General features: G+C 42.4%; 1 protein-coding gene across 1 annotated transcript in view; it reads right to left on the bottom strand.

The window, feature by feature from the left end:
• msraa (methionine sulfoxide reductase Aa) overlaps positions 1-20869 on the bottom strand; it is a 30492-nt gene extending 9623 nt beyond the window's left edge. The window contains exons 1-5 of the mRNA XM_079214691.1: positions 20707-20869; positions 6862-6930; positions 5962-6081; positions 2873-2977; positions 1939-2045 (exon numbers count right to left, since the gene is read on the bottom strand). Of these exons, the coding sequence (XP_079070817.1) occupies positions 1939-2045; positions 2873-2977; positions 5962-6081; positions 6862-6930; positions 20707-20842 (537 nt within the window). The 5' untranslated portion in view covers positions 20843-20869. The remainder of the gene's footprint in view (positions 1-1938; positions 2046-2872; positions 2978-5961; positions 6082-6861; positions 6931-20706) is intronic.
• Between the last annotated feature and the right edge of the window lie 957 nt (positions 20870-21826).

Raw genomic sequence — 21826 nt, forward strand, 5'->3', positions numbered from 1 at the left:
TTCACCTCAGCAGTCCATTTCACAGGAACTAAATCCATACGTCAAGGAAGATCTAGACATACATTTGTGATATCTTGCTTGTGCTAGTAAAGGTCAATCCTCCAGGGAGCATGAATGTGGTCAGTAAAATGTTAAACTGTTTGGATTTTTGACATATCTTGTGTCTACTTGTGTCTCTGCCTTAGTCCTAATTTTCGTTCCGCATTGTGTTTTGTCGTATCGCTGCTTTGTTTCTCAACGATATCCTCTTTGGACAGAGCACAGCTAACGTGACACGAGACATTTCATCACAGTTCAACTCTACACAAGAGGGAACAAAAGCAAACTTGCACACGTCAGCTACTTCTCCAGTTTATGTCCACTAAATGGGCTTTCTGGGCCCTGAAACATCCTGCACATTTAACAAGCTGCATGATATTAACATTAAGATACTTCTGGGAAACACGCTGCTGGTCTTTCAAGCCTTGGGAAATAAGTGCAAAGATACTTAGACATAAAGGCTGTTAAACTTTAAAACTGTGTTTAAGAAGAGAATTTTAAGCCCCTCATGTCTGAATAAGCACCCTGGTCACGTTTAGGTCAACGTCACAACTACAATCCTGTTCGGTCAGACACGGAACATTTAAGGATCACTTCCAACCCGACACAAGTCTGAATTGAATGCCATCAGATTAACATAAAGACTACAGCAGCAGATGCAGAGAGAGACAAAGATGTATGCTTTCTAAGATCACGGTATTAAATGCAATATGTCAATCGGCGGGCGGCGTTTGCAGCAGCGTTTTGCACCCCTATTGAGCGGAGATATGAAGGCGCGGTTTGTGGCTTTGAGATGGGTAATGGATAAAACAGAGGACGTTCCTTTTGTTATCTATGCTTATTTTGTCCTGCACAACTACAGTGACGTTCACAAAGAAACTGGAAACAAACAAAAGCATACATGCTCCTCTCGAAAGGGATTTCCAGCCACCCGATAGCTACGAGTGAGAACAGACAAAAACCAAGAGGAAACGAGCGAGAGACATGTGCTGAACACATTTCTTGACCCAAAATGTAGCCAAACTTTGATATGTAACTCTTAATTTTTTTATGTTTGTGCGAGAGAGAACCTTGTAACGTTTGGAAAAAGAAAAAGAAAAACTACATTTGTCTCTATTTGAGTGTCTTTGTGGGAAAGATAGAGAAAGATGTTGAGTATCAAACAAGACCTTCTATTATAAGAAGACTAGAGAAGGGCTTTCCTCAAGTACAATTGTGATATTAGTAACAGCACTGATTTGGATATAGTATTGTAAAAGTAAGCAATGCTTGCACCCAACACATCAGCTCGTGTTTCCATTAGATCACAAACACAGAGTTCGATGTGTTCAGTGAGTAAAACCAAACAAAAGACGAGTAAAACAAAGACGCACTTTGAGAGACAAATCCTGCTAAAAGACACAAGGCTTGAGACAGAAAAGCAGCAATGAAAAGAGGGACAAATTGGAAAGAGAAAAAGGGGACGCTCATAAAGAGCAGACTACACTAGAATAGAAAAGAATAGAGTAACAACCTCTCCGTCAGTTTCCATGGCAACAAGCCCTGTTGGTGGGATAGTGGTGCAGAAGTCTCAGCAGGAGAGAGTTCAACAGAGGGAGTGTGTGAACATCTGTTGTGTGTGTGTGTGTGTGTGTGTGTGTGTGTGTGTGTGTGTGGACGTTAAAAGCATATGGACATCCTGTACATGGCGAATGCTACATGCACAGACACATCCATTATACATCGGTGTTCATCTGCTGACGCCAAAAACATCTGTGCGAGTGTTTCTGAGACACAGTGAAAGAAAGAGGGATGGGCAGCAGAGAGGGGGATGCTGGGAAATGGAGTCAGAGAAAAACAAAAGGAGTGACAAGGAATTGATGGTGAGTTAAAGGCCGATCGGTGAATAGGTGTGCGTACCTTCTGGTATTGATCTTTGGAGGCCAACACTTCCTCCAGCTGCTGCTTTGTGTTGGGGTAGATGGCGGAGCGGTATTCCGTCCCAGCATCATTCCCCTGTCGCATCCCTGAACACACACACATACACAGACACACACAAAGAGGAATATCAAGACTTTCGCATTTCAGCTGACGTTGAGTTGCCTTCATCCTCCTCCGTTCTCGGCTGAGGCGACGTCGTCTGAAAACAACAGCTGACAGCATTTTCCCAAAATATAACTTGTCTGTCTTGGCAGAACTGAAAGCAGATTTCTTTTGTTTTTTATGTTGTTGTTTATTTTTTTACTGTGAACTGATCATTTCATCACGTAATCCTTTCACCGCTTCAACGCCAGCCTTGTCAACCACGACGTCTGGTTTCGCTCAAAGGTTTCAATCACTCTGTCAATCCCTCACTTTGGTCAAAAGGGAAAACTTTTTGTGACACAGGATGAATCCTCATGACTTCAGTGACCCCCTGATTTTTTATCTTGTTGCAACCCACGGGTCAGAATCTTACATCCGAGTTCTCGGCAGGATACTTCTGTCACATTAGCACGCTAACGAGTTGTAACGTTCTAAATTAGCGTGTGACGTAAAAGCATCTGAAGCGAGTCCAGCTCAGTGTTGCCGCTTGCGGAGCACTTCTAGTAACGCTTTTCACGCGTTTAGCATACAGCATTTTAACAAGTTAAATTGCAAACAAACAGCTGCTAACATGGTAACATATGGATGCTTTTAAAGGAGCCTTTAGCGCGATAACATTTTCGTTGAGCGAGAGAGCTACAGTTTCCCCACAGGGATCGAAAAACATTATTTTTAGGCACATTTTCATACTGTTCATCTCTAAAAACAAACTCTTTATTCTCCTCAAAAGGGTTCAGTCACGAGAGCGTCTGTGGCTGGGAGGTCGTACCTTGAGTCGGGTTGTGGCTTTCCCAGAAAACTTTGAGCAGGCTGGCGAAGCTGATCTGCTCCGGATGGAAGACGACTCTCACCACCTCGGCGTGGCCTGTCATACCTGCAGAGCACAACTTGTGTGAGTTCATGAGACACGCAGAGGTCAAACCTAGGGTTCAACAAATAGATCTCTTCACTCGGATCACTGGGGGGTCCTACCAATTCATAGCTTCTGAACATCTTTCAACTGTGGGATGTTTTCATGCAGAAAGTAAAAGGTGCAATATGTAGAATTTGTACTGCCCCATTGTATGAAAATGGCTATGAAACCTCTCTTTAGGTTAAATATGAAGGAGATTGGTTGTGAAGCATCATCTTTGGTACATCTGATCGACAATGGGATATTTGGGTTAAACATAATAGCATTGGGGTAGTTGTTTAGTAGTTATATATGATACATTGGGGTAATTGTTTGAGTTGTGGAGAAGCGGTAGCACACTATAAGGGCCCTACTCCTTTTTGGACATGTAATCTGTATTAATGTTATCGAGAGTTTGCTCTATATATTGTTATTCTTGTTTTGTCTCTTTTTGACTTATTTATTTCATGAATCTAAACCAATCTTGCGGTTGACATAAAACACTCAACTCAAGATCAACTTACTTGCTTCTTCCGGCCTTTAACCGGTCATGCAGGCTCTGACTGAGGAGGACTCAGATAGAGCCTGTTAAATTGTCATTAAACTGTAAATGTTTAAACTTTTGATTTGCACTTGGGACTTCAAAGTTAAAGATGTCCTAAAACAGACCTGAAGCCCTACTGGTCGAAATATCCAGAACAAGCAAGTAAGTGAACCTTGAGTTCTGTCAACTGCAGGAGGGTCCAAACGTCACAATCGATCTTGAAATACTTGTACATACAGGAAAAGACCACAGCAGTACAAAGCTGATTAGAATGTTCCACCCAACAAGCGATCGCTCCTGCAGACAGACAGACGGCAGCTGGTGTCGGTAATGCACTGTGACCCATTACGCTGCACCTCATCTTCCTCCTGCCTCTCATTCTACTTCCACTCCCATCTCTCTCTGTCTCTTATTACTTTTTTAATATCAGGAGTTATGGATTGCTACGGTAGATATTGGCGAACAGAGACAACGCAGGCGGTCGATATTAAATTAATGCCTCACCAGGACGATCTCGCAGGAATATATCCATTTCGGAATAGACGGGAAATAAAGCAGTGGCTTGAATCGGATCAGATAGTTGTTGTCCACACTATGCATGTTTTAACTGTAAAGATAATTGTCCCACATTCTCATTATATCCCTACTTCAACATGAGTCTTGACTTTAGAGCATTTCAGCACACAGCTATAAATCACAAGTATCCATCCTTAATTTTACTTTCTGCTGAATGACACTGCTGGTCCAGAAGTTATAAAAACTCTTCCCTGCAGGCCTTACATTGTATTTATAAAAGATTTTGTTGTTTGGTAGCTATTAGCAGCCAGAAGTTAACATAAACTATTCTGACTGTAGAGGAAGATAGCTTTGAGAGAGGAACATTTTAAATTTAGAAAAATAATGAATGAATGAGTGGGAGCGTTGTTTTTGTTTTTTTATCTAGTAAATACAGGTAAATTTAATGAGCACATTTCAAACCTCACACTAATCCGAGTGTAAATATTTAACCAAACATGAATATTTCCGTTCTCTCCTGAAGATGGAAAGGTGTGAGGAGCACTTCATTTCGCCAAGTGTTATCATGCACCGCTCCGCCAAGATACTGTGCTGATCACAGAAACACACGCCTGCTTCTCTTCCGCAGAATAAAGTCTAGAGAATCATGGAGGCAGGGAGTATGATGAAAAACAAATGTGTATTACAACAATTCCCACTCAAAGAATATTCATGTGTTAGAAATATACACATTATAAAATGCATGCAGTTTACAGATGTATTGTGAAATGTAGTCCGACAGACTGTTGGTCTTATTATGAAGTAGACGGAACTATGAAAGTTAGAGCGGGGGTTGGAAAGTGCACAACACACTCAACCATGACTCCAAAACTCAGCCGAACAATTGACCTGTGAGTTTTGTGAACTGCTCCCGCTCGGCTAAAAATACTGCCTGACAGATAAGTCACGCACTCAACCGGTGTTCTCGAGCGACTCCGATGGATTTACGTGCTATTTTAACCAGATTTTACGAATCGGCAGGCGAGAGAAATGCAAGAGAAGCGGCTCACCGGATGCTTCCTGGATGTGATTGGTTTCCTATATTGGGCTGCAACTAACAAGTCATTTTATGACCACCATCTTAAAAATATTTGTCAATTATTAAGTTCATCACTTAGCCTTTAAATACATCTATAAATGGCACAATTGTTTTAGTCACAGGTTACAATTGTTAGCTTCAATAGTGAACCTATACCGTACGGTAACGCCCAGAAATAAAGTAATTTTTTCGTTCCGTTAAGGTTTTTGTGGGTCACTATATCACTGATACATTTTACCTACTCAGTTAAAATGTCGGATAGTAACTAAGTGTGGTGCCCTATATAGCTAATAACAATTGATTTCGGACACAGCCTTTGTTTATCGTTATCTTCGCTGTACTAACACGTGCGGCGACATCTTTTCAGCTCTGCGTTGATGTAGCCGTCTGACAGCTGTTTGCTTATGTTTGAGTTTCCACAAGAATAAAAATGAAGTCCCCAAAGAAAAAGAGCCAAGTGGGCGAGGCATGGTCTGGGGATGGATTCACTCTGCACTGGCTGGCTGGAGGAAATCACTGTTCGGGCTGGACATGCATCACACAGAAATATACACACACACACACACACACACACACACACACACACACACACACACACACACACACACACACACACACACACACACACACACACACAATCAGCTCAGAGTGGTCAGGCTTCAGTAGCAGCCTTATCCATGCCCCAGTATAATAGGGCCTGGGGGAAATGGTTCACTACTCTGTTTATGTCGGTCTTGTTTTCCACAGTCCATTGATTCTCAGTAGACAACGCGCTGCCCAGTGCACTGTGTGTGTGTGTGTGTGTGTGTGTGTGTGTGTGTAAGCTACCTGTGCAGGTTTCCTTGTAGGTGGGGTTAGGTGTATATCCTCCCGCGTAGCCCACTTGGGTGGAATAAACCCCTTTTTGTTTCCAAAACTTCCTCTCGGCTCCCCAGAAGCAGCCCATGCCTACGAGAGAAACTTTTTTGTCAGACAGCGGAACTTCAACATCCCAATCCGTTTCAGCGGACAACAAGACAGACAAGACCTCTCGCTTCAGAGCTGCAACGGTCAGTTGACCAATCAGCACCTCTTTTGGTTCCTTTTATTATTTTGTCATATATGATAGCAAATTGAAAATCTTAAGGTTTGCATGGCCTATGAGAAATATTTCCTTGACTAAAACCGGGGTTTCCCAAACTGTAGGCCTTATCTATAAATAATGAGAGGAGCCTAATTGTGCGTAAATGAATGTTCCCGACCATCAACGACGCCATTCCGCATCGCCGTAAACCATCTAGAAGAGGTAAGCCGGCCATTTTGTTTGATGCACGGGTTATTGAAAACATATGCACATGTTAAATACTTCATAACTGAGGCCAAATTCATGCATTCAGCTGGCATCAACGGACTAAACAACAGAACAATACAAACAATCAGGCTCCATCATATGGCTTGAAGGTGTGTTGCTCAAATAAATGTTAAATAAAAGACTATAGAAGGAATTCTGGCCGTAATGAAAACTCCTGTGGTCTTTGGGAATAACTGGAAAAGATGGAATCAATAAAACAATAATAATAACAATAATAATCCAAAATGAAATAAATCTGCAGCTTAGCCTGTAGTAACAGGTATATTAACACTGTCTAATATGCTAAATAAACCATTAAGTACATTTTAGGTCATACAGTGCCAGGATGACCAAAACTGCCTGCATTTTTTATTTCTTTTTGACAAGAAGACACTCACCAAATACAACCATCTCGGTCCCCTCCGGAAAAGGTGGAACAGTCCTGCTGCCGCTCACATGGTGTTTGCCTGCATGAGAAACATACAGAGACATAATGACAACAATAAAATGGCTTTGCACATGTCAAACATAAGCACCTGAGCCTCACTCCAAAGAGAACGATAGAGGGAGAACATGAGAGACGTGTCTTTTTGATTACGCCGTACTCAACCTGCAAGGGATTGCTCATCAATTTCTGCAATGCAATCGCAATAAGACACGAGTAACACAGTGGCGTCCGCGGATCCTTTGCTTCAGCAAAAGAAGAAGAAGAAGAACACCTCATTAAGTGTTACTTAGACTACTGAGAGTTCAGAAAGTACTCATTATGCAGGCTCCATTCTGTTTTTTTACCACTAATGAATGCATGGAAGAGCATTTTTAATGTTGCTGCTAACTTTTCAGTGGACGTGTCTTTTGGTTACAATGTATTCTGAAGTGATTTCCCCTGTCCTTTAAAAAGAAAAAGAAAAAAGCTCGCCGTATGTACAATACATATTTTAAATGAAAACCTAAATTTTTCATAACACTCTACCACCACCATAATACAGTGCTGAATTCAACTGAGACACACACATGCACGCACACGCACACGCACACGCACACACACACACACACACACACACACAGTGACCCACTTAAACAGTGCCGAGCAGCTCTGCAGAACTTCATAGCAGCTGCATTCACTCCAATCAACACACAGCCAGAGGTGCACCAGGACCCATTTGAGGTCACCCAGCCACCTGGCTGAGCTAACGCGCATTAGCGTTAGCATGCCGGAGGCTGCGCGTAAGTACGTGTGTGTGTGTGTGTGTGTGTGTGTGTGTGTGTGTATACAGATGGCTTTCTGTAAAATGCTGTGGGGGGAGGGAGATGGATTAAAATAAATGGGATGGAGTAGAATGAGAATGAACCCAACATCTGGATCGCCCCTCCTCCTCCTCACACACTCCCCCTTATCCACACACACACACGCGCACACACGCACACTGTTCATGCATGGAAGCATAATTGTTGTGTGGAGCAGCATGCCTATAGACAAAAGCAGCCAGATGGATACTGCCAACCAATCAGCAGTCCTCCAAACAAACAAACAAACACACACACACACACACATCAAAGCACGATTTGTGAGCAGACTTGCACCAGCAGCCTTTCATCCAGATGTCAGTCCGACTGTCTGACAGACTGACAGACAGACTGACAGACATCTTCAGAGACACATTCTCCTCTCCCTCTGTATTGTGAGGAGGAGGAAGGATTTGTCCATCCTGATTGGTTGGTTGGGTGCAGCAGCTCCTCACTTCGATTCCCTTTACGGTCCCTGCTGTGAATTTAGCTTCCCGTCACAAAGTATTCCTGTTGTAGGTTCCATCAGCTTGTGCACAACATTTGCTTCGGATCCAAACGCAAGAAAAAAGAAAAAAATGCCATAATCATCCAGTCAATTTATATTAAATGAGCCTAAACTTAAAATAAAACGAATTGAAACATGTTTGATAGATATAGACGTAATAATATAAAGAGATGATGACGTGCAGTATACATTAAAGACAGAACTGAATTATTGTAAGTTAGACGTTACAGTCAAAGAGAGGAAATACATATAATAACAATAAATCACATACGCTGAAAGCAACATGAAAGCAATAGCATTGCTTTATGAACTATGCCGTTTTCATTTTTGATGCTTGTTGACCGTATATTGTCTGTGTCTTATTTGATGGGTTTATCTGAATGGTTTTCCTTGATTGGCTGAACATAACTTCAATATGATCACACACAGCGCGTCGCCCTTCATTGCCTGTTCGGTAGAGTAAAAGTCTGCGAGACACATTATATCTTCCAATGCTGATAGCGGTGAACAATCAAAAAGAGTCAACTGGTCGCCTTTTAAAGCTCCGGAGGAATCGGCCCCAACTCCAAAGGAGCATCAGCCGTCAAGAACTTGTCCATCTCTGTTATGATGTTGGTTTGTTTGGTGTCCTGTCTTATTGTGAAGTCCTTGTCTTGTGTGTCCTCTGTGTTTCTGCACTTCCTGTCCCCGTGATTGTCTGTCCGCCCTGTTCCCTGATTGTGTATTCCTTTCACCTGTGCTGCCCTCATTGTTTCCACCTGTTCCTCGTTACCCTCCTCTTGTATTTAAACCCTGTTTGTCGCCTGTCCCCTGGTCGGATTGTACTGGTTTTTCCCCTGTCTGTTCGTGAGTAGTTCGGTCTTGTTCCTGTCTTTTGGATTCCTGGTTATGTTTTTGTTCGTTCCACGTCCCGTTTTGAAGCCTGTCCTAAGTTTTGTTTTACGGAATAAATTTACTTTCAACTGTTGCAATGGCGTTTGGGTCCTCTCCTTACCCCACACCTGACACATCTCCACGATTTCAAAATGAAAATGTGAGATCCTACTACTTTATAAGGGTAAAGATACTCTTCCTCCTCATCCCCCTCCTCCTCTCACATTATCTTCTGTGTGTGTTAGTAATGGCTGCCTTTGGGGAGCAGCGAAGGCATGTTCATTACTGGCTACAGACACGTGCACTTACACTCACATGGACAAGCACACGCACACACTACTCATTAGTATTCTGTCTGGACATATTGTCTTTTCCCACTGACATTTACATTTAAATTGTTTATTTCGCTGTGTGTGTGTGTGCGTGTGTGTGTGTGTGTGTGTGCGTGTGTATATATAATGCATACATACACACGCACGCGCACATTGAGCGTGATTACAAATAAAACAAAAGCTGGAGGCAGAGGATGCAGATGTCTGTCTACCATCTTTTTTCTACAGTACCTCTATAATCGCAGACATGCTCCGAGATGTCCACACTTTTCTTCACTAATAAGTCTCCTCGACACCACACACGCACACACCCCAGTACAGTTATTTCTGGAATCATCAAAAAAGACTGTGCGGGGAAAAGGTTCCCGTTATCAAAGTTGTCAACCGGCTCTGTGGCTTTCCTGCACAAGACTTGATGTCTGGCTTTGGTTCAGCAAAGACACCGGAACGCGTGTGAGCTCATTACATTTCTGAGTTTTCTGCACCATGGAATCAGGCTCACGCTGCCATTTGAACTGCTTCTGCAAGCATGTTTGTTTTTTCTTTCTTTGTTTTAACAATGTCTGTGCAGGATTTGCAGGTTTGACTTGAAAACTGCCGACCTGGTGCTGCACAGGGGAAAAAATTGTCATCCTATTTGTGGCTGGCGAGAAAATCTCACCGGGCTTTGATCCAACATGCGAGCACGAGAGTTCTTCCCCAGAGTTAAATGAGAAGATCGATAGCTCTCTCAAATTAGGGTATTTCTGTGGCCGTGTTTAAACTGACTGCCTGACCCGTTAGGACACCTTCTTCATTCTTATTGGTAGATGAAGATGTGTGACCTCGTTAGAGCTCAGGTCAATCTTCAACCTGAGCAGAGGTCTTAGCAGCAGCATCTTACGGAACCATTAATTAATTAATGGAGTGAGAGCCTTGGGAGAATATTAGCTTAGTTTAGCACAAAGCCTGGAAGCAGAGGGAAACGGGTAGCCTGGCTCTGTAAAACATTATTTTATTTTTTGTAATCAACACAAGCAGGAATGTGAAAGTCATGTCTCCTCTCTCTCCATTTTGCCAGACACTGAGCAGAGCGGCAACTAGTGAATACACTGTCACCTAAAAATAACCACACAGGGATTAGACGAGGAATAAATCATTTCCCAACCACAGCAAAAGAAAGTGATATAGAAAATAAATACCTTTTCAAATACATTCATTTATATTCTCCAGTTATCTTAACCTTCACACACACACACACACACACACACACACAGTAAATACAGAGGCATTTTTCTGGAAAGTAATTACTCCGTGCTGCACTCCTTTGAAACGTCTGCTCTCGTCGTTGCCTTTATCTCACTGGATTTGATAACAACACCTTTTGTTGATTAATTGAATAATTTTTGTGTGAGGTCGGATGCAAACAATACGTGTGTGCGTGTGTGAGAGAGAGACTGTTCTGTTCTGCGCAGCATCGTTCAACCTTGAATTAACACAAACATATTAAGGATGTGCATCAAGAAGTACACAAAATATCTTGTTTGCAGGTTGTGTCCGTGAGCAGAATGACGTTTATTTCAACTATATTAAAAGGGTGGTTTCTGACTGGTTTATACTGGCGACTAATTTTCTGTTACTCTGCGGTAGAGAGCAGCGAACGAGGTTAGGAGGCACTTCAGGACACTTCACATCAAACGTTTTTTTTGGGTACAAATGTGTGCGTGTGAGCAGCCAGCCTGCCTCCCAGCCTCTTCCGCGGCCCAAAATCCTGTCACAATGATAAGCCTGATCACAGAACAGGCCTATATCCATGGTGACATCTGCGGTGCGCACACACATGCACACGCGCACGCACACACACACACACACACACACACACACACACAAACACACACACACACACACACACCATTAGTGCTGCTCTATTTCAGCTCAGGCCTACACGCTTGGGTGAAGGCAGGCAGAGCCGCTTCAGAATCAGCTTCATCGCGTCCATCACTTTTTAATGTACCATATAAAAAGATAAAAATAAATAGGTCGCCGTTTAAGTCATTCCTGTATATTGACTATATATATATATATATATATATATGATACACTGTACGCTTACATTAACGTATGAATGCTGGATAAATTATTATGCAGAGAACGTTTTACTACATTTTGCCAATCCAGGATAAAGCAGAAGACAAAGTATCTTCACGTCACCCGGCACACAGAGCTGACTGAGATGCTGAGTCAGGCTCCTGCGTCACAGTCAACTTACTGCGCTTCTTTCTTAACTTGTTGTCCTTCCATTGTGCACTAGAAGCATAATGAAGGAGCGTATATACGGGAGGCGTTCAGGCACGGTATTGAGTGTGGGTCACCTGTGGTTTAGCAGCTCTTGGAGCCAAATACACAATCACAGTAGCGCGTACTATTACGTGGGGACAAAAAGAAGAAAAAAAACGACTTAAATTGTAAAAAAAAAACGCTCCAAAGCGTGTGCTGAGGAAATACGACCTTGTATACATTCAATTTTGATTCATAACCTTTTTTATCTGATTTATTTGGGAAGGCGGTTAACACTGAGAAGAGGGCCTCAAAAGGTGCTAACACGCACTAAAAGGCCCGCCATGTAAACTAAAGCACTTTTTTCTTTTCTGGTCGACAATACGTCACTATTTCTTTTCATAGACAGCAGCTGTTTGCTGCAATATTAATGCTCTGAATATTGTATAGTGCACCTTTAAGTAACTAAAGGTTCAGAAGCCCTGCCCAAAAGCTCCAGGACGCACATAAAGATTGTTTTTTTCCTACATCACGTTATCAATCAATCTGTCTGCAAATGTTTCCAAAGAATAAATCAATTATTTTGTCTGTAAATTGCCAGGAAATGGTCAAAAGAACTCCCTGATTAACATCGACATGGGTCACTATGACAGAGTGATTAAATTCAGACCAGTTTTGTCCTGATCAGGCATCTGACACATTGTTACATTTGTTTGAGGACGTGATTGAATCCAAAAATAAACAAAACATGAATCAGAATATTTATTTTGGGTAAATGAATTGTTATACAACTACTAATCAAATGAAAAACTGAATAAGATGAATCGATAAAAAGATTATAATTTTAGGACTGATAATCTACATAGACCAAATGATACGATGTATGTTCAGTGCTAATCTTTTATTTATCTGAAACAGCTATATATTGAGAAAGTATTATATATATATATCTGCTGCTCTGAGGCTCTAACAAATGCTAACGCTAGCATGCTAACATTCTCACAATAGCCGTTAGTTTGGCAGGCATTCCCACCTCTGCTACCCGTTTCCCTCTTCCTACAGGCTGGACACCAGACCCGGCCTCCCGATGCTGCCCCCCTCCCCACCAGCCTGGAGAGGGGCTTCGGCCTGGACGTCCAGGGCTCCCCCTTTCCCTCCCCCCTGGAGCTCCAGACCTGACAGTGATGAATGAAACACTGCAGCTAATGTCTAGCTAGTGGATATTGGATACGCACGCACACGCACGCACGCGCACACACACACACACACACACACACACACACACACACACACACACACACACACACACACACACACACACACACACACACACACACACACAGAAAAGATTGCCTTAACTGCACTGCAATTAAATCTACAAAGTACCCCTCCCTCCCTCCCTCCTCCACCCGTGTCTCTCTCGCTCTCTCTGATTGCCTGGTTTCTTCCTCTTCCTCCTGCTCCCTCCTTTCTTATCAGCCTCCCTTTTCACGTCTCCCTCCTCCACCCATCTCTCCTTCTCCACTTCTTTCTTCCCGCTACAGCAGAACCTCCCTCCCTCTACGCGAGCCTCTAAATCAGCTACTCTGATTGCCATCATCGTTTTTATTACTGCCCATCATCACGACCATCAGTGTTGATCCTCATTGTCCTGCCGCTGACAGCCTCGGAAAGACGTGTCCTCTTTTCAGGATATATATAAAAAAAATGTTAAGGGTTTTATGTTGGGGAAAAAACTGCTTTTGTGGGCTTCAATGGGCTTCGGACACAATGGCCAAGGCTGTTGTTAAGGAGATGCTTCCACTTGTGTGTGAAATGTGGTGGAAACAATAAACGCCAGCCTTTAAAAATGATGAACGTGCAGAGCTTCCCCCAGGAAGTTGTGTCTGCGTCGCGCAGACGTTAAAATGCGAGTTCTTTCTCTATTTGGGTCCGTTTGGATCTGGTCTTTTTAGACGGGGTCTCCTTTCTGAACATCAATTCCATCGTCTTTAGGTTCTCCACAGGTCCATTCTAGGTCCAGTTCCACATTGTGGCTCCCTGAAGACCTCGGTCTCAAACCGACAACATTGCAATAAGCTTCCTAATTACAAAAATAAAAAAAACATCTTGAGTCAGATCCTGAAGCATCTAGTCAGGAGAAAACAACCTCTCAATAACGGTAAAAGGCATTTTCTGTCAAATAACAGGATTTCAGAATAAATCATTTCCAAGAAGTTTCCTGGAAAGAAAGATAATAATGGCTTTAAGAAACACGAAGACCCAACGATTTTTAAATACATTTACATTTGTGTTTGTGGGAAACCTGGGAAGTGATTTAATAAAAGTGGAACCACAGATCCCCTTTTCCCTGAAGGACCGATGTCGGAGGATGTGAAGATGACGTAGTGCGAAACCCCCGATACGAGGTCTCTATTGTTCCGGGCACCGAGTGCACATGCCGCGGAAACAACATTGAATCATGTCCAGCGAACCTTCTCCACCTTTTAAATGCGTGCTTCCTGTTTTGTTCTCCTTTCGGTCATCGTCTCGAAACCTTTGAAACACTTGATTGACAGGTGTGTGTGCTAGAGTGGTGGTCGGGGTAAATGTGTGTGTGTGTGTGTGTCTGTGATCGATCAGTCAGAGCCATTAGCAGTGTGTGTGTGTGTGTGTGTGTGTAGGAAATGCACTTAGAAGACGGTGGGCTGACTGGACCCTTTCAGACGGGGAAACTGTAATACTGCTTTGCTGTGTACATCTACAGTGTTCATTCAAGTAATGTGTTTTTGCACTCGCACATAATTGCGCTGTACGCCTGGACAACGTCGACGTCGACTCGAAAACGCTCGGGAGATATTCGGCATTTGGCACACAGGTTTAGTTATATCTAATAAGTGATGGGAGAGGGTGTTTATTGCAGCATGTATACAGGCTTTTATTAACTCCGATACACATTTATGATACGGCATATGAGGGCTGCTCTTCATCATGCTGTGTACATTATTATATTTGGGTGACCTGTGTAGAGCACACGTTATTGTTGCTATGTTTAGCAGAAAAAGTACTTTGATCTTTTACTTAAATTAAAGTAGTAATACCGCTGTGTGAACATACTCAGTGAAAGCACATATACTAAAAGTACCAACAACAAAAAAAAGCACTCATTATGAATCGGAGAAAACACAGACGTTGGATTTCTGAGCGACAGCACAGTTCAACTCTCAGCCTCCGTCTCGTTTCTCTTCCCCTCCATCTTTTCTTCTCCGCCGATCTAATAGGTCCCTCATCCGTTATGTCGCTCGCGTTCTCCTCCTTAAACGCCCGTCGTTATGCCCTTCAAGGTTATCGGGCCACCTGCTGATGGAGCCGCGCACGCACACACAGAAACGCACTTTCGTTCGCTGCTTTCCCTCCTGCGTTGTCGTGGTAACTGCCGTGACAACGGCAAGATGGATTGAGGAGCGGCTGAACCTTGATCACGCTGCGCAGCCGCTGAACGCGTTCAAGAGACGTGACGGACGGACCGATGCGGCGTCACCTGGATTCACCCGGTCCCCTGAGTGTCTGATAAACCAGACGAGGACACCAGGAGGACATTCCACCCAGAGGTGATGGGTGGAAGTATTGGGATCCTTTACTGAAGTAAAAGTACAATTACCAAACAAACATCCCAAGACTGCTGTACTATTATAGTGTATATTATAACATTAGAGTATTATCACTCATGCATTAATATAAAAGCAGGATCCATCTGTTGTAGTAATGTACTAATGATTATTTTTGTTACACAGTAATCTGCGGATTATTTTTTGCATTAAATTGATTGCTTGTTTTGTAAAAATTCAGAAAATAGGGAGAACCGTCGTCGCAATTACCCAGAACCACAAGTGACCGCTTCACAATGTTCCTTGTGTCCCACCAACAATAACACTGGCACTAGATAGGGACATGTGGCACTTTTAACGTTACCTGAAGGCCACCGTGAGTCTTCTACAAGCATGGAAAGGGAGGAGTGAGCGGAGGGGTGTATTATTGGACCTCACCACTCCTACACAATGGTTCTTGAGGAATTGAACAGACAATGGAGGAAAGATCGTCCAAAGTCACATCTTTAAATTGCTTATTTTGTCTGAGCGATCAAAACCCACAAGCATTTAATAAACATAAAGATGTATCAAGGGGGGAAATACATGTTTGATATTTATTCCTAAATACGTTCTCAAAATGATAAAGGTCAATTGTTTTCCCATTTCACCACTGGACCATTGATGGTTCATCGCAGTCCACTTTTACTGCAGCTTGACTGAGACTGAAAACATGAACACAGTTATTCTATCTCTCGGCTAAAGCTAAGTGAGCTAACTGTTAGTTGGACTGCTAGAGATGTCCATATGGAGGGAATCAAAACAGCTGACAAAGGGATTTTTTTGGCTTCAACTCGCAGAAACAACCTTACGTTTTTTGTTTTTACTTGAAATCTTGAACTCACGGTCTTACTAACATAAAACCAAAAGCTGCAATAATAATGATTTACACCCTAGTACAAGTATACCTGCCAATTAAAAGACCCGATGCCGGATGTCTGAATGCATCTGCATTAAGCTGTAATGAGGATGACATTGATTCCTTAATTAGGCTTTTGTTTTACGTGTTTCACCCCTCTGAGTGTCTGTGTGGCCCTCCACACACAGGGAGTAGTAAAATGTCAACTAGTGGTATCAATGTCCAGGTAACATCAGAATACAAGTAGCATGTATTAGATTTATCAATGAGATGTCGGAAACCACTGAGAAAGTGATTAATTCCACCGGGTTAAGACACTTTTGATACCATTCAGCTTTCATTATTTCATAATTCTGAAGTTATTACACTGTTAGAGGTAACTGGGGCTTGTAAATGGTCATCTACTCTTTATTTCCATTAATTTTCCATTTAAACTTACTTTCATTACTGAATCTGCCATAAGAAACAGCACCAACAGTGTAGAAATGTCTCCAGTTTGAAGAATATGACAATATGAAGGTGTTTAAAAGTAGAGCTGAAGCATAAAAGAACTGCTGCCCAGTTTCAAAGCATTATTTTTCTTTAAACTCACAGGATTTCAAATAAAATACACACGTCAAACCCATTATTTATGATCCATAAACAATCTCTCATCTACAGTCGAAAGCACCAGAAGAAACAGACCTTGTGGAGAGATTATATTGTCAACTGCTGGTTCCAAGATCAAGAAAAACACTTTAAATTCATCTCCTAAGCAAGCATGGGAGAACTTAATAAAGATAACTTAACGCTCACTAAAGATCTCGTTGTTGTTGGCCTCCAGCGGCTTCACTTTTCCCCTCGCTGCAGTGATGTACAGGTGTACTCTCGGACCCGGTGACATCACTGATGGGTGTGGTTACAGCTGCACTTCTGACACCACCGAGAGCAGCAAAACCCTGTTTTTCAGCCTCTCATGCCGTGTTCACACCAAAAGAGTTGTGAATTTTCGCAACGCTTTTTCGCCTGAGTTTACTCGCTCGACTTTATGTGGTTAATTTGCTGTTTCGTAACCATTCGCTGCGGAAAGGGGGCGGGGCTTATCTCTGTGGCTTTACTCTGTGAAAACATTTACCATTTCCGCCATTCACCATTGAAATAACCACTAGTTCTGCTTTATACTGGTTGAGGAAGTCGCACAAACGTCGGAACATCAAACGCCCCATGTCTGGGTTCATAATATTATCCGTAGGCGCACACAGCAGCAGTTTGATTCAGCAACGGCAAGACGGTGGTGATGCCGGGCAGAGCTTTTCAACTCTGATTGGCTTTCGCAACTCAGCGTTGCAATATTTCAACTCTGGCGAAAAAGCGAATATTTGCAACACCTTTTCGCCTCTATCGCGCCACCCGGCGAAAAAGCGAATTTTCGCCGTCTGTGCATTGATTTAACATGTAATCTACTCACGCGAATATTTCGCAAATCTTTTGGGGTGAAAACGGCATCAATAAGTTATTCTTTCAAGTGGAAATCTGACCATCTAAAATCCAATCACAACTAAGGGCACTGCACCTGCTGATAAAGACCATGGGATATGATTAAACGCTCTGGAAATCTACTAAATGGATCCATTTGTTTGGTCAAACCACTGTTTTGGTGAATGAAAGTTCTGAATCGAAAATCCAAACGCGCCGATTCAACGTCAACCAACTCAACGTCAACCAACTCAACTGGCTAAAGATACTCAACAGGTTAAACACTATGGAAACACCGGCTTTGGTCTTCAAGTTAAAGATGTCTGGCCTGACTTGGCCTACTTCCTAACCCTCCGGGTCAGTTTTCAGAAAAAGAAAATTTGACCAAAAAATACCTTGTTTTAACTCGAATATCAAGATCTTGTGCTTAAATTAAAGAAACCATCTTTCCTAAAGACTTCAACTGTCGTCCAGTTCATTTGGTCAAACACATCCAACAAGCATTCATCCACAAACCTCTTGCTTGGCCTTCCTCTGCTTGGACCCTGTGAGGTCAAACACACGCTCTTGTCCGATTCAGAGACGTTGATTGGCCCTTCAAAATCTTACTTTGTTGCCATTAAAATCACAGGTCGGCTTATCCGATGGTGTGGTCACGCCGTCTCCAAAAACTCGTTGGGGTCTGGAGGCTCCAATGCGGGAATATCGATCAAAAAGACAAAATCGCTCGTTTCGTTTTTTTGGTGCAGGTTTCCATAGCCCTTTCAGAAGCTAAGTTTTCAGACGTTTGAAAGAACTTTTTCTCTCTCGTCTTTTTCCGAGGCGAGGCAGAGATTGTCCCCATCCGCCGCCGCCGCCACCACCACGCCTGGACATTTCTTGATTTCCTCTGGCGCTGCAGCCCTGAGCCAGACAGACAAAGGAGGGGAAGCCCTGCCAAGTCTCTCCACTGCAGGCATGGCTTTTCCGTTCCTCTCTGCTCCCTCGCTCTTTCTTCGTCGCTCACGATTGTGGCAGCGTTCCCGAGAAGCTTTGGCGACGCTCCAGCATGTCTGCCACTCCGTCTGAACCATTCCATCCATCCCAATCGTCATTTTCGTGGCGGACCCCCCTCCCCGCCCTCCTAACCCACATCCTCCTTCCCGTGTCCGACCCCCTCCTATCCGAAAAATACTGAGCACACTTTGAGTAAATCGATCCCAACTAAATTTGAAATACTCAAGCCTTAGACTTCCTACTCCTCCCAACCTTCCGTTGCTCTCCGTCTCTTGAACACTGAACCCCAATAACACAGAGTCAATATCTCCTCCACGCAACCTTTACACTTCCTACTCATTACGTCATCTTTTTCTTTTTAATGTCAGAGGGTGGTGTGTGTGTGTGTGTGTGTGTGTGTGTGTGTGTGTGTGTGTGTGTGTGTGTGTGTCTTGGGTCTTTTGTTCAGTGCCAGTGCAGATCTATTCATCATGTGCCAAGACTCGGCGTCCTCACTTGTAGTGAAGAGGGGGCAGGTTGGTGCCAAATGCCCCAACTGCCAACTTGGTGCTGCCGTTGGTCTGTTAGCAAAAAAAAAAGTCCCTTATCTCACACAGCACACACACTTCTGTTTCAACCATTTACACATTAAAGTGACAATTATGATTTAGAATGATTAAGTAATGCACGGATTATCAAAATACTGATATTCATAAAGCTGCTTACATCTCTTATGTTATGCTTCATATCCTCATTCAACGTCTTCAGTGTTGTGATCTTTATCTTTATAGACTTTCAGTGAAAATTATAAGTATTGTGGCGATATGATTAGGTCTACATGTGTTCGATCCAAATTGAATTGAAATGAAAAACTAATAAAATAAGATGAAGTACAGTTTTCATTTTACATGGGTTGAGAGTTTTCTGATTCAAACACAGATTTCCATTTTTACAACTAGCGGTTCACATCGGACTACTCAGGACGGCTGCATCGAGTTGGTCATGTGAGTGTTAAAGATACTGTGCATTGAGAATATGCATTAGAACCATTTCATTTGGATTTATTTACATTGAACTACGTACTTTGGCTGACATCGGGTGTCCGTATTCTCTTGCATATGAATATAAAGGATCTCTCAGAAACATTTGAGTATATATATATATATATATATATATATATATATATATATATATATATATATATATATGTCTGTTAGTTATCAATAAGGGTTCATAAAGGCTTCTCAATGTAGCCTCAAAAACAGGCAATATGCACTGACAAATGACATGGATATAAGAAGTGCACGGCACAAAAATACCACAAGCGAGTCGGTCAAAACAAGTGTAGCTCTTAGACAGGCTTCAGAGGCAATTATGTGCCCCTGTGGACAACTATCTGCTGAGGGAGACTGTGTGACACGATCAACAGCAATAAATGCAATAAATCATGATGTATTTATAGTCATCTTAAAATGAACCTTTAATAGTGTTAATTGGGTGAATGCATTAGTTACAGAGCAGTATATAAAGTAACTAAATTACCTCCAAAATTGTAACATAAAAAAAGGAAATAATTCTGCTCAAATTCTGAAATGGGACATTTTGCTTCATTAGTATTTTTACCTGACGTATGTTTGGATGGTAATACTTTTGTACTTTTACTTGAATAACATTTTGAATGGAAGACACTGTGGTGTAACTACTTTCCGAGTAATTCTGTGCACCACTGTTTAATAACACTGTAATAGCTGCACAGAGTTTTTAACAAAGCGTGTCAATATCCATGCAGCGTTCAAGATGCGCACGCGCAGTAGCACCAGCAGGTGCTAACCTAACACATGGCTATATTTAAAGTTTATGCTACTTGCCTCAACTACGTCTTTATTAAGGAATTCAGTTCCCATCGCGTAAGGAAGACAACACCGCAAACGGTACACCCGAAACAACCAGGACACCAAAATAAACCGGCAAAACAATGCGTTTTGGTTCGCTACGTGACGTCAGTGTGTGATAAAGTTACACCATTCTCGCTAAAGAAGCTAACGTACAAACAGGACAACTAGCTAGCTTACCGGAGACTTTGATAACGTCGGTCCGGCCCGGGAGCGCCGCCTCTGAAGTCGGCATCTGGGCTTTGGAGCCCATCTCTCCCATGCTACTGTTGACGAAATGACGCCAAACTAGACGGAGCCTGGAGGAGGAGACCATCCGCACCGACACACTCCTGCTGCACACCGAAAGCTAGCTCAGTTAGCTCAGTTAGCTCAGCTGCATGACAGCGGTCTCTTACCTAACGTCAACACAAGGCTTGTGTAACGTCAAGCACGTGTTACACAACGGTGACAATTAACAAAACGACATGGCTAAATGGATCATATTCGTGATGTAAACATTTGTCTCTCAAGAACCAATCGGATTGTTTTTTTTTTATCACAAGCACCGACTCTAAGCAGTAATTACTTCTGTGAAGTTCTTAACTTCTTGCTCCTTTTCTTCTTCTTTAACTCATCTAATTTACATCACGTGCGCGCCGAATTCACCAGACGACTTCGCAATTTGATCAGTTAGTTGAGACGTACACATTGGGTATGTGTGACGTTTCCAATAAGTACAATAACGCTACATTTGGTAGAATTATGAATGGACTTTAGTGCTGTTGCAAAACACTACCAACTGTTGTGCTGCAAAAACATATAATAAACATTTTACAACTGTATTGCAGAAAACACAGTCCTTCTGTTTTGTATATTATATAGAATATTGTATTGTATTGTAATGATTGACTGAATAAAACACACAAAACAAACATCCATCCAGATTATTTTTTACTTCCTTAAAAAAACTCAGGGGAAGAAACAATAAGAAAAACAGTTGTGGATATGGGACAAAGTATGGAAATGATATCAATAGGAGGCCATAGAACCAAAGCTACCTATCTACCTTGTTTTAATGCAGACTATTGACTTTTTTATTTACTATTGACAATAGTAAATAATTAATAAGCTATTTTCCCCGGTGTATCAGAGGTAGTTCGTTTGACCCACAATCTCACAGTAATTTGGGTTTGAGGCCACTGCTCTGGCCTTCAATACCTTTAAGATTAGACAAGCAGAACTTTAACAGACAAAGGATATTGCACAGTTGTACAAAGTGGTGTGAACTGTAAAGACGTGCTGGCGTGTCTTAACTTGT

The sequence above is a fragment of the Taurulus bubalis genome (genome assembly GCF_910589615.1).
Source record: "Taurulus bubalis genome assembly, chromosome: 3".
Lineage (NCBI taxonomy): Eukaryota > Metazoa > Chordata > Actinopteri > Perciformes > Cottidae > Taurulus > Taurulus bubalis.